The sequence below is a fragment of the Thermobia domestica genome, chromosome 10 (genome assembly GCF_964235325.1).
Source record: "Thermobia domestica chromosome 10, izTheDome1.hap1.1, whole genome shotgun sequence".
In the NCBI taxonomy this organism is placed as follows: Eukaryota; Metazoa; Arthropoda; class Insecta; order Zygentoma; family Lepismatidae; genus Thermobia; species Thermobia domestica.
In genome coordinates this window covers 112,656,783-112,671,301 of record NC_137463.1, presented here as the reverse complement: position 1 = coordinate 112,671,301, position 14,519 = coordinate 112,656,783, and the positions used below count along the sequence as shown (strand labels likewise).

Here is a 14,519-nt window from a genome sequence, read left to right as displayed (position 1 = left end):
AGAAGGAAGTTAGGGAAGATAGAGAAGAAGAAAAGAAAAGATGGTTCGGGATAGAGAGCATAGGAGAATAAACGGAAGTCTTAAAAAACTTATTGAGAAAAGGAGGAGTAAGAACGTACAGAAAAGGTAGCAGAAAAATGTCAGATGAGTCAGAATGAGAAAAAGGAAGGTAACAGAGATTCAAATAAGTGATGAAGGGGTTGTATATAGAATTAAATGCAAAGAATGTGATATGAGTTATATAAGGGAAACAGGAAAGAGGTTACAAGAAAGGATTAAACAACACAGGGACGACGTTAGATTGAAAACAGATAGTAACGCTATATATAAACATGTAAGGGATATAGGACATGAAATAGACTGGGAAGGCGTAGAGGGGCTGGAAAAGGAGAAAAGAAGCATTATAAGTAAATGGAAAGAGGCAGAATGGATAAGAAAGGAAGGAAGCGAGAAAGTTATGAATTGGAAAGCGGACTAAATGTACATGATGTATGGAGAAAGATATTGGATAAAACCGAGAAGAAAGAAGAGGTAAAAACAGGTGTGTTGAGCAGCGGATAGACAATTAAGTTTATGTTTTTCAAAAGTGAAATTTATTCATGCACAGGCGTGCCAATTAAAATTTAGCTCTTAAGTGAAAGTTGATCATTAAAAGTAGCATATGTATTAATTAAAAATTATTAAAGGAAAGGACGAATACGATTGGTTCATGGAATGACCTCCTCTAATTTTAAGAAGTATATAAGCTGTAATGTTTGGAATTGTATTTCATAATGTGTCTGATGAAGGCAAAGTTATTTGCCGAAACTGTAACGCTATTATTTATTAGTTAATATATGCTTTGGTCAGAATTTGTCTCTTAATTCATACAAGAAGTCCCAAAGCTAGAATGAGTGGTATTTAGAGCTTTATTTTCGAATTTTGTTTCAACCATTTCATAACTCTTAGCTCTTAACGTTTATTTAGACCAAATGCTTTCCAACTCAATTTTTGATTATTCCTAAGAGCGTACTGATTAAACTTACCAGATATATGGTAGTATATGTAATTTAAATTGTATTATATTGCTGAATTTCATCAAATTAAATTATGAAGTACGAAATATCTTCCAGTTCAATTGCTACACTTTAACGGTTTTGAATACATTTCTTCTATAGATACCAACAAATATCTTTAGTCTTTTCAGAAAGATAGTTTTGACTACAAAAAAATCATCAGTTGTCTGAGATTCAGAAAATAATCAATCATTATTAGGACGATATTAAGTAAACAAGGGGAAATTGAATCTTTCGGAATAGGGATTTGCTTTAATTTTGGCAACTCAAATGATATTACAAAAATGCGTGGATAGCTTTTTTTTTTAATTTATGTTGATTAATATACTAGTCAGAAACTTATGACTGAAATGCAAAATGGTAAGTATAATGAATGAATGATCAGTTTATCTTTGAAGGATGAATATATAGTTTCTCTATAACACATTGTTTACGAAATGATTCTAACAAAAGTTAAACTGACTTAACGTATTTTCTTAATGTTGAATTTTTTGTATCTATGTGTATCGCAAGAAGAAGAAAGACCTGATCTCTTAAAGAATTTATCCATTTTTGACATTTTGACTTGAGGGAACACAAAACAAAACGTTATCATTGATAGCTGAAGAACACAACAAGAGAGAGAGCTAGAAATCATAGTAAAATAAAATGACGCTTGATTAAAAATTGACAGAAAGGCTGTTCTAAATATCATAGTTTTCAACAGTACGATCATGTATCCTTTATAAAATTACTTATAACTAAAGAATACGAAGTAACATTTTCCATTCTAAGATCTAATATCAAGACCAATATTCAATAACCTCTTTTGATTAAAAGTAAACTTAATTTCTTACGAACACCTAAATGTCCGACACTCCAAACGTTAAAATCTTACGTCTTATTCGTTTATTCTTACAAACATTTATAAAATTCAGTATTAAAATACTGTTATCCCTGAATCTCATTTTATTACTTTGAACTAAGTAAGTGAATACTTCTTATTGGAGTTGCCTTATATTTTAGAATGTAGTATTTGGCAAAAATAAATTATCATAGGAAGTATGCAAAACGTAAGTTCTTGTATCAATTATATGTTTGATGCAATATCTAGCTAATTTAATTAATTCTTTTAAAATTATAATAATTTAACTCTAAACAATTGGGTCGCACTAATAGCACGTGTGTAGAATGCAAATATATATTAACATACTAAATATGCTAATATCAATTCAATTTCCATACCAATTTAAATTTAAATTTTTAAAGACTGAGTTAAGACTTGTACCTAATATTCCACTCGGTCTAATACATAATTACATTGCCAACAATAATAAATAAAAATAAAAAATAAAATTACCGAGTATGGCAAGAACATTGAAAAGAGAACAAATTTAAAAATACAATTAAAAATACAAAATAAAAATATGAGTAATGATCATGTTCCAAATAAAATTTACACCCAAATAAGTATTGATTTATGTAATCGTGCTGGTAAGTTTGAGACAAGAAGTAATTTTTAGTTGATTTTTAAACATGGCTATCGAGGATGACTCGAATATCTTCTGGAAGGTCATTTCATAATTTCACAGCTGTGACAGTGAATGATTTGACACAGTACAAGTTCTATGCCTTGGCAGAGAAAATAGTGACATTTCATTATTCCTGCTGTTGCGTTGATGAGAGTCGTACAGAAATTGAAAACCCAACCTTAGGTACTCTGAGTGTTTACTAATTAATATCTTAAATAAGGTCGTATGTATGTAATATATACTTTATACCTTCAACTTCATCCAATTCAACTGTCCAAAGTAGCTAGTAAAATGATCCGAATATTTCAAGCTAAATAAGTTATGTAACGGGCGCAGGTATTTTGAATTCTTTGTAATCATTCGATAGTCACTCAAATCTAAATAAACCGTATTGCAGTATTCCATTATACAAAGTGCTAAACTTTCACTACTTTCTTTTGTTATGAATTTACTTAGGAAATGACGGGAGGCGAAAGTTTTTATGGATATATAGTCAACATGACTTTCCCAATTCAAATGTTTATCAAAAAAGAGCCCTAAAGATTTATTTTATCAAAAACAAGTATTCTTACATTACTTACGGATAAGTTTGGGATATTAAAGTCCGTTTCTGACATAATTCTCTTGGAACCAATGAAAATGGCGAACGATTTATTCGAGTTGATTTCGAGTGATTTTTCTTTAGAGCACATCTAGATGATCTGCAGATCACAATTTAATTTTGTTAAGAATAAAATTGGGTTTGTTGAGAATAAATTTGGACGTCATCCGCATGTCCGCGTCAAAACACAATTCGATTATGTGTTTTGAATTTCCTTTACACATCTAGAATAAATCGATCTATGACGCTATAACAAAATTCTGTAATATGAAGCTTCGTCTCGCTTGACATTAAAGCAAATCGGAGTTACATTGTCCCATGCTTATACATTTTACTTGTCTCAGAAATTTAGTGCAGATAAAATTAACATTACAAAAACACATATTATAATATATCGTCCGTCCAAAAGTTTTCGAGACTTGGATTAGTGAAAAACTAGACATAATTTAGAATGAAGATGTTAATGGTTTAGCTGTTCTCTCCCGACTTGATTACAGCCCATAGGCCTTTCATATTTTCATAACAAAATGTCACAATAGTCCTTTGGGATTTATTTAAGCCGCGTGTCACTGTGGCTTGAAGGTCGGTTATCTCGTTTTAGCATTAGCCTTTCATGTAAAGGTGCTAAATTGGGTGAAGATGAAATGGGAGAACTGGCTCTCGTTTTCTGTCAGAAACAGTATTACAACTACAGCCGTATAAGCCTGCCCATTGTCATACAGTAAAATCAAATCCTTCCTTGCATCGCCCCTGACGAATCTGCTGATCATCTTAAGCTACTAATCCAGGACACCAGATGGTACTGAGAACTAACAGGGAAGCAGTTTGGGACAAATTCCCTGTAAAAAAACTGCTAGCGTCGGAAAAGACGGTGAGCGTTGTCTTGTTTGTCTTGACTTTCGATTTCGCCATTTACACTTTCATCGACGCATTCGGTACTTTCTCGCTTTCAGGAAGGATTGTACCGGTAACAAGAAATTTCATTACAGGTGATGATTTTTTTTTCTTTTTTTAGAAATGAACTGTCCGAGTTTTTCATTTGAATCAAGTTACTGTTGGAGCCTACGCGTTGTTAATTTTGTTCGAGAGTCAAGGTGTGCGGGACAAACTTTGCAAATTTCCACTTCATCAAACTATCCCAATGAAAACCATGAAAATCTTATTTAGAGATGTTTAGCTCTTCTGCAATAACATTACATGAAAGATGACAGTTGGTTTTCGGACGACTACCAATTTTCTCAATATTTCCGAACTTGTGGTGGGACGCTTTGTTTACCATCGTCCGTAAGCGATACCCGTACTTCTTTAAAACGTTTAAAACACTGAAAGCAGTCGCCGCGTCTTAAATTAATGGCACTGAGCCTATTCTATAAACTCACATGTCTACGTACATGATTTCCCGAGTAAGGCATGATATCAAATCACTGCTAGTTGCTTCGCTGCGATTTCGCGACATAACAACGTTGAACCAAGACGATCGAACTACTTAAACTGAATCTTTACATCTAGTGACCAAATTTACATCTGTCGTTTATATTTGTGAGTTTAAGCTTCCATCGTAGTTATTACAGCGCTGACGTAGGTTATGCTCGGAAGAAAATTAATCTCGAAACATTTTGGACAGACTGTGTATATTGCACTGAAGTTCTACTAATTTCTAGTTATAATAAACTTAAATCAAAGTCAAATAGAAGCAATAATACGTTGATTAATACGTTTCTATTGAACACAACTAGTAAATGAATATAATTCTACGAAAAATCCGGTTCAATTTTTCAATTTTAACGTTATTTCCATTAATTTGCTTCAACATTAAATAGTCTTCAGATTAGTAACCTGAAAAATAATAGTAGCAGAACGTATAATACTCTTACCAAATCCTGTCTGAATGAGCTGTTGAGCAGGACATTCCATAGCTGTACATCTTATAAAATTAGAGTTATCGCAGTAGCAAGTGTTGCAATCCTCTTTCCATGATGATCCCGGTACACAGTTCTTCGATGGCAACAGTTGATACTTCGTTACCACTGAAATGACACATTTATTATATACTCTTCGCATTAAGAGATAGAGAAATGATTTGTGACAATATTTTAAAGATTTTTTTAATTAAATAAATTGCTTTGTGGTCTATCAACAAGTAACGATTACGATTTTAAAAAAACATTGTTTAACACATTGTGTTCATTAAATGATTGCCAACCGATGCACAATGATTAACATTGTTACTTCTGAAACAGAGAATAATCATCATCATAAATATTCAATCTTATTGGCAGGCCACTGGCTGAAACTGACAAGGGAAAGTCCTACAATTTGTGTCTAAAATCTGATTGTCAAATAGCATATCTCATATGTAGATCATCATGAGAAATGAAGAAAACAAAATTTAAGGTACTATAGACCAGAAGGGTAGAACCTACGGAGCTTCAAGATTTGAATATCCACATAAAGGTATATCACGGAATTAGGTACGTTTAAAGTAAATATCGTGAACACCGTTAAAGTGATCAAACTAAAATGTGCACAACATAATGAGAACAAAACGCCGTATCGAAAACCACCAAGAAAATTAGCATAGATGAAGCAGTGTTGCCAACTCACCATAAAGTATTTTGGTTGCAACAGCACCTTATACAAATATGCACAGACTTAAAATGCACTTTTATCACTAAATAAAACAGCACACTGCTGCACATTGTTGGAGCTACGTGTGCTGCAAATGTACAATGGAGAAGTCTGATATGTAGGAACAGAGGGTTATAAAGGAATGCATAAGAAAAGTGAGGAATCTGCATTACTTTTACCAGAGCTCACCGCTGCAGATGTACGTCATGCAACGGTAAATGCGCACCTACTGCGGTTTGAAAGTTCTGCAGCACGGCGAGGGACACCTCATGAAATTTGTCATTGTGTGTTTCACCTAAAGGGACTGGTTTTCCCAACGGTACGACTGTTTTCGGAATGTTACTCTCTTATATTGTCGCATAACGAACTGTAATGACAATCTATTTCGTATCCTCTCTTCCATAATTCAACTGCTTTACTCTTGTATTACCAAGCCCACAGACTCATCACTCATATTACCGCAGATTGCCGATATTCTCTTTACGCACATATTCCTCGTAAGTTTCATCTACTTCCCCAGAGTGGCTGATGGCATTTGGTTCTATCACATCCTCATTTAAATCAAAGGGTACAGTAATGTTTTCGTTGTATATTGGCATGGATCTATATGCAGTTTCATTGATCAATTCCTGGAGATAATTTGCAAGGCGCATCTCTGCCCCGTTTGAAGGTGGTTCTAGATTCTCTTTAATAGCGAAATAAGCTGCAAGTAGACAAATGGCACTTAATGAGTTTGCACCCATTTTGAATAGAGCCCTATAGATTTGACATATTACGGCCCAATAAACATAATGATAAACATGCTTTATTGTGCATATCATCACGTCATCAATGATATATAGGACACAAGGTGTACGATTAACGCATTGACCATTATTCACTGATAAAAATACACGTATGTCCTACTTCTTATTCCTTTACTCACTCCAGGAGTTTCAATGATATCGGAGTGTGACACTTGGAAAATCTTGCTTGTAAGACTTCCTCATCCGTTTTCCGCTCGACCCAGCTAATTTCAGAATTCTTCGATACACTCACGTTTCGAAAACTTCCAGTCGTTTTTAATCACTTTTGCATAATGCCCATGTTTCTGATAAATACAGTGCAATACTCCACATGAACCATTTTATGAATCTTTTTCTCAACTCTTTATTCAAGGTCGCACAAAGCAGTATTTCCATCCTGAAAGGCAAGTAAAACTTGAATGAAACATAATAGAATAAATATTGCGAATCAAACACAGTCAACAAACTATGTAGATATTGTGAAGAATTGAAAAGAAAAACAAGAATAGAAAAAAATAAAATTATTAATTATACGTAGAATAACAAGAACATATTAAAGCAGGATAGATCTAAATCAAAGACTACTAACTCTAACTCTAAGGCCTATGGAACCCGGAGGTTCAATGCCGCGTTCACAAAAGCTCTCCACTTACTTCAAACCTGCGAGATCCATCTTAATATTGTTCTCCTATCTGCGCCTAGGTCTTCCTAATGGTCGTTTTCCGATTGGTCTTCCAGTCAAGACTTTGAACTACTTCTACTTCAACATTTTTCCATTCTAGCTGCATCATCCGCCCACCTAAGCCTCCTAGACTTCACGACCCTGACAATGTTGGGTAAATTATATAAATTATGTAGTTCCTCGTTATGAAGTTTCCGCCATTCTCCATTCCCGTTCCTCTTGGGTCCGAATATTCGTCTCAGGATCTTCCTCTCAAATACTTTCAGTCTATGCTCTTTCCTCAGAGTAAGTGTCCATGTTTCGCAGCCATACAAAACAACAGGCATGATTAACGTTTTGTATATTTTAAGCTTCAAATTCCTCGACAGAACTCGCGACGACAAGAGATATTGAACCGAATAGTAACAAGAATTCCCTGCTTTTAGTCGACATTTAATTTCTTCGTGAATATGATTTTCGTCTGTTAATATTGATCCTAGATATTTGAAACTATCCACTTTATCAAAAGTATTATTTAATTTTTAACGCATCCATATTTTCCTGTATTCCGGTCCCGACGCACTTCCATGTATTTAGTTTTCTCTGCATTTACTTCTAAACCCATGTCTCTGCAAGCGTTTAATAAGATTTCTGCATTTCTTTCTATTGTTCTCCTATCATCACTTATTAAATTTACATCATCAGCATATGCTATAACCTGGTGAATACCGTTCAACTCTAGGCCCTGGTTGCTATCTTTGATTTTCCTTATAGCGTATTCCAGAACGAAGTTAAATAATAATGGCGACAACGCATCTCCTTGTTTCGGGCCATTTTCGACGTGAAAGCTCGTGGACAAAAATTTTCCTACCCGGACTTTGCTTTGGGATTCATTTAAACATATCTTAATTAATCTAATTAGCTTTCTCGGTATTCCAAGTTCTGTAAGAACGTTGTATAATGTTTCTCTCCTAACCGAGTCGTACGCCTTTCTAAAATCAATAAACAGTTGTTGTACCGGGGTATTGTATTCCCAGTTTTTTTCGAGTATTTGGCGAATGGAAAATATTTGGTCGATAGTTGATCGATTTCGTCTAAATCCGCACTGATAATCTCCAATAATTTCATCTGCGTATGTGGTCAGTCTTGCTAATAGAATATTTGAAAGGATTTTATAGGATGTTGACAGAAGAGAAATGCCTCGATAGTTATTACAGTCAGTTTTGTCGCCTTTCTTGTGAATTGGAACAATGATTGATTCTTTCCACTCTTGTGGTAATTCTTCCTTCTTCCAGATAAGGAGAATGAGTTTGTGTATCTTTCTCCAGCTAAAATTAACTCAGCCGGAATTTCATCCACACCTGGAGATTTGTGTTTCTTTAATTTCTTTATAGCAGTTTCTACTTCTATTCGGTTGTGTTCTGGAATATACGGTTCTGCGGTGTGTATCACCTTTTCTCCACGCACACTAGTTTTCGGTTGAGTGTTAAGCAAATCGTCAAAGATATCTTTCCACCTATTTAAGATGCTGTCCGTGTCAGTGAGAACTGTACCGTCAGATTTCTTTAATATATAAGCACGAGATTGATAGCCTTTCTTAAATTCGTTGATTCCCTTATACATGTCCCGGATGTTTTTATTTTTACTATCATCTTGAAGTTCCTTAATTTTAGCTTTCAGAAAATCGCGTTTCTTTGTTCTAAAAGTTTTGGAAGTTTCCCGCCTGATATCTGCGAAATTTTGTGTAATTATTTCCTTCGGATTTTGTAGCCAGCGTAATTTTGAGTGTTTTCTATTCTCTGCTAGTTTTATGCATTCCTGGTCGAACCATGGTTTGTTCCTACGTATTTCCGCGTGTCCCAATTTTTCTTTTGCTGAAATTTTAATGCTATCTCCAATTTCAATCCAGGTATCCTCAACAATAGTGCACTCCGAATCTTCTAAAGCCGAGAATCTATTCGAGACTTCAATCTGGTATTTCTCTCTTACCTGGTTCTCTTCTAATTTCTTTAAATTGAAACTCTCCGTTTTCGGACAATGAGTATTACCTTTATTCAACGATAACCTCTCTCGTATTATCGCTGCTACCAGGTAGTAGTCAGTGTCACAATCAGCCCCTCTAAACGACTGGACATAATGATGCTAGATTGCCTTCTTCTATCTACTAAAACGTGATGAATTTTATTATGTGTTTCCCGTCTGCTGATGTCCAAGTGTATTTATGAATGTCGCGATGTGGGAATTTGTACTCTTCACGATTAAGTTTTTGGATGTTGCAAAATTCACGAGTCTAACACCGTTTTCATTACCTTCCTTATGCAGACTTTCGTTCCCTATAATCGGTTTGAAAATATTCTACCTACGCATTGAAATCCCCTAGTAGAATTTCCATATTGTATCGGGGAAGTTGGTCAAATATCCGTTCCACTTCTTTGTAAAAACTGTCTTTTATATCGTCATCCTTATCTTCAGTTGGGGAATGTACAATTAAAACAATAATATCACACCACCGTCCCTTAAGAGTAATAAAAGAAAGTCTGTCAGTGACAAATTCAACCCGTTTAATTGCTGGCAATATACGTTTACGAACGAAAAACCCTGTTCCTAACTGATTTTTATTTCCTTCCTCGTAAAATAACGTAAAATTTCCGGAATTCTCAGATGAATTTCCTTCCCACCTAACTTCCCGAACTCCTACTACGTCCATCCTGTATTTCTTTAATTCACTCGTTACGGATTTTAACGCACCTGCCCTATAAAGACTCCTAATATTCTATGTTCCAAATCTCATATCAATTTTCTTTTGCTGAGGTCGTGCCAAGTTATCAGTCCTTGTCCGAGGCTTTTGTGAATATTCTTGTGAAATCAAAGACTACAGAAAATGTAAATTCTTTCAATAGCAGCAAAAGAGGCAAGAAATAATATTGGTAATGAGAAGCAGTATCATCTCCCAAACTAAAATAATTAGTAATTACTCAACATTTACTGAGATCTAAGTGGTCCAGACATTACATTACATTCGGGAACATGACAAATACTAAGCGTCAGCGTTACGATATGGTCTCCTTAATAGCTACGCCTCGAAGGCAGGAACACGTGAAATGAGTGAGATAGATATGTACGCGTGTTACAACCTAAGAGCAATATAGTATGGTTTGTCTTAATTTCTGTGTGTTAAGTGTAATTATATTCCACTTTTATTAAGTTCCTGCAAAATGTCAGTATTCCTTCCCCATTTTCTCAAAACTACCTACGACTAGCAACCTTCAAGCTAGCTATGTTGTTCAGTGTGATACGAATTATTAACTGCTGTATGCATTAGTTTTTGGATTATTATCTATATGCAAATTAAAATTTAGAAGTTAATTGCAATTTTAGTACTATATCATTAACCATACCACCTACTGTTATCGTGCTAGTGTCATAGCGAAGAGATTAATGGGTATATTTCAGTCATAACTTCATCTTAGTAAATGACATGAAACTTTAAGTTTACAAACTGTTGGTTTATTTTCATTTTCTTGAAAACTACGCATGAGGTTCTACACTTTGCTTGTGATTTTGTCCAGATCTACAAGGTTTATTCGTTAGTATGTGCTTAATATTTTAATTAACTTCTTTCCTTTAAACACTAATAATATTGTACAATACACTGTATACAATTTAAAAGTGTACATTGATCAAAGATTCTATGACCCATTATGATAAACAGTGTATAATCTGAATATATTTGGAAGTGCACAATTCCCATGATAAAATAGATAACTTAGAAATAAGTACAAGGATATAGATATCATATGTATAAGGAAAAACAGATTTTCTTAAAAAAGGGAATTGATCCATTTGGTATTAATACTTTCTTTCACTCTTGATTTTATTAATATAACTAGCCTTTGGCTAGCTGGGGGCTCCGCTCCCAGACTCCTGCGTTTGCTCGGCCTACGGCCTCGCATCTCTTAGGTATCAGCCTTTACATCAAGAGTGGATTTTGTGCATTTTACATTACATTTTCTGAATTTGGCACAGCTGGGGGCTTCGCCCCCTGACCCTCACGTTTACTCGCCCTACGACCTCACACCTCTTAAATCCACAATTCTACCAAATTTCAAGTTTTTTTCCTATTTCAACAATCTAAAAGATAAGATTTTGTATCCCAACAAAACGCCCATTTAAATAAAATAGGAATTTCTTCACCCCCCCCTTTTTTGGACCCCTTAAAAACTAAAAATATTTACTTTTGACAATTTTGCCGGTTAGTCCCGGAATACTACAATCATGCCATATTTCAAGTTTCCACATCAACCGGAAGAATCCCTTTAATTTATGTCAGCTCATGAAGTTTTATATATAGTTAAGATAAGATAATGTAAATTTTGAAAACATACTTCAAGAACTTCAGACTTTGTTGAGAATTACAAAATGTATAATAATTATATTTAACAAAACGTCAAACATAAACGCAGGTAGTCTTGTGTTGATCGAGTTTGACTTTTTAGTTTATTTAGTTTATTGTGCTCTGAACATGTCGGGAGCTGGACAAAAGTTCTTATCTTTACCTTCCTCCTGTTCACATAAAACTTTCAGTATAGATTTATTTAAAAGCTTGGTATCTCAGTATGTAATGGTTCAAGTATATTGTAGGTTTATTCTAATTAACGAAATTTCTTCTTCGTCAGGCCAGAAATGATAGTAGAACTCAAGGATGTTGTATTGTCCCAAATGTTACAATATAATTTCAGTTTTTGTTATTTTAGGAAGGCAAGTGAAAAATTATCTACACTTTTCATTCGACAGTTTATTTACATTTATGCCAGGGTTATACTGTGCACATCATTTTTCTAAGTAATCTCCCTCCTTATCAATCCACTTGGCCCAACGGTCAACGATCTTACGTATTCCTTTGAACTAAAAGGTTATCAGTCGGTCGTGAAGACACCTTTGTACTGCATTTTGCACGTCTAAATTTGAGGCAACCGAAGCTCGTAGTGGATAATTTGATGGGCAGAGCCGTTACTGATGTTCAAAGCAGCTGCTACCTCATTCGCCTATTCACCAGGACCATCTCTCTTGCTTGCTGAATTTTGTCACCTGTAGTGGAGGTTGATGGCCGTCCTGCACCCTCTTCATGCGTTACACTTGTGCAACCACTTTTAAATTTCTGTTAACACAGTTTTATGTGATAGTGCACTTCTCCCTTATTGCGATGATAGTCTGCGATGAATGTCTGACCCTTTGACACCCTCCGACCAGAGGAATCGGATCACTGCTCGTTGTTCCCCTTTGGTGCAAACTTCTAATGGAGCACCCATTATATATCTCCAACATAAGCAAGAAAAATGAAGGAATTAAGATCATACTTTCATAGCATTACCACAACAGTATAACAATAAAATATGTGAGGACAGAAGACAAAGTGCGCAATGTAAGAATAGTTATGACAAAAGTGTAGATAATTTTTGACTTGCTCTCGTAAATTTTGCATTTACAATTAATTGACCTATATTTGTTTTGCTGTATAAAAACAAAATATCTTAATATAAAAAGTAACACATATAAATCTAAGTTTAAAATTGAATTATGCTACTATATAATATGTTTTGAACAGATATTTAGTTAAAATACTGAAATATAAACAGGTATTTTTTTATGCAAAAGAAATTCAATTTCTGAGTAGTGTTTGCAACTATAGGTGATGCTTTAACATTTGCTTTAGATAGAAAAAGAAAATATTTGCTTAGCAACGAAAAATATAATTACGTTGACATCTACAGAAAAAAATGTTCGTGATAAGAAAATATTTGCTCCTTTAAGTGAGTTTCTTAATTTAACAGAAAATGTTACTTATTTGCATATGAAGGAACAATAAATATGACAGCTTAAATTAGAACAGGGTCAAACTTAACCGTACTAATAGCCGAAATTACAAAGTATCTCTCTAAATAGTGTTTTGTGTTTACTGGAGTTTGCTCAGGAGGCATATCAAATAAATGTCATAATAATTAATATTTTCTTATGCTCACTGCCTCTACAGTATAAATTTGGAAATAAAGGAGTATGTTTTTATCTGTATGTAGAATTATGTGTTCGTAGTCTGTATATGTGGAAAAAAGTATATTCTGTCTATTAATATAATTGACATTTGAAAACATTTCCAAGATGTTTTGCTATCATGACTCAAGTTCACTTGTTTGTTAACCCAATATTATTGATTATTAAACAATTGTCATAATACATTTCAATTATCACTCAGATTTTTATTAAATAATTCAATAATACATATTAATTAGCATCTACATTTAAAGTTATACAAGAATCTACATATCTAGGAATGAAGTTCAGAAGTGAAAATACTGAAAGATTACAAAAACTTAAGGCACTCCTCACATAATCCGATACAAATTTTACTTAGAGAACAGTAGCAATATGGAATGTGATTTGAGAATACTTCAATGTGCTGCATACCGATCGTTATATGACGAAACTTAGGAGTTGTTAGAATATAATACACATGTGCTTGTAAGAAAACCGTTTTCTTACGACCTGAAGATATCTTCGTTTCATGCCTTCCTTATCTAACCACCGCAGCGAAACCGGGTCAATGCGAGTTCGTTGAAATTTTCAGTAAACCGAAATTCACTTGATCGTAGGCATGGGACATACGTGAAGGGGGCCCATTAGAAGAAAAATAGCTAGTAACAACTAAGATAACTCAAAATAGATCTAAATAAAATCCAAAATGCGAACTTACAACACATAGAATGCATTATCACTTCATAGCGATTTTTTTCGCATTTATACGCATTCGTCAAGATCAGGGCTGGATCCAGGATTGTCTGAGGAGGGGGTGCACCAATAACTATCAAAATAACCAATCACACTGAAGCTCTTCAAAGTGACATATGACAGTATTCTTTACACTGATAACGCTAATACATAGAACGGAGGGGAGGGGAGGGAGTATTTTAAAGAGGGTCGCAAGTGTTATACAGGGAAGAAGTTCTCTCCCCCTGGTTTCTCTTTTCTTCCCTACTTGACAAATGCTTGGTGAATCCTTTTCCTTCAACCTTTTGAAAATCGACTTGAACTATTGGTTTTGCAAAGCTCTGCTTTCTTTCAAGCCACAAAGGGAAACATGATAGCCAGAAAGTTTCGGAAAGTGTGGCTATTTTTACTGTTAGCTTATCATTTTAGATAGTGCATATTTACAACGAAAGGGGTGTACGTGCACCTTTGCACCCCCCTAAATCCTACCCTGTATGACCCATCAGTTGGTATCAT

At 34.4% G+C, this 14,519-nt stretch overlaps 1 protein-coding gene across 1 annotated transcript in view; it reads right to left on the bottom strand.

Moving 5' to 3' along the window:
* Positions 1–14,519, bottom strand: part of LOC145662057 (uncharacterized) — a 57,334-nt gene that overhangs the window by 8,389 nt on the left and 34,426 nt on the right. The window contains exon 3 of the mRNA XM_081727389.1: positions 5,042–5,194. Within this exon, the coding sequence (XP_081583515.1) occupies positions 5,042–5,194 (153 nt within the window). The remainder of the gene's footprint in view (positions 1–5,041; positions 5,195–14,519) is intronic.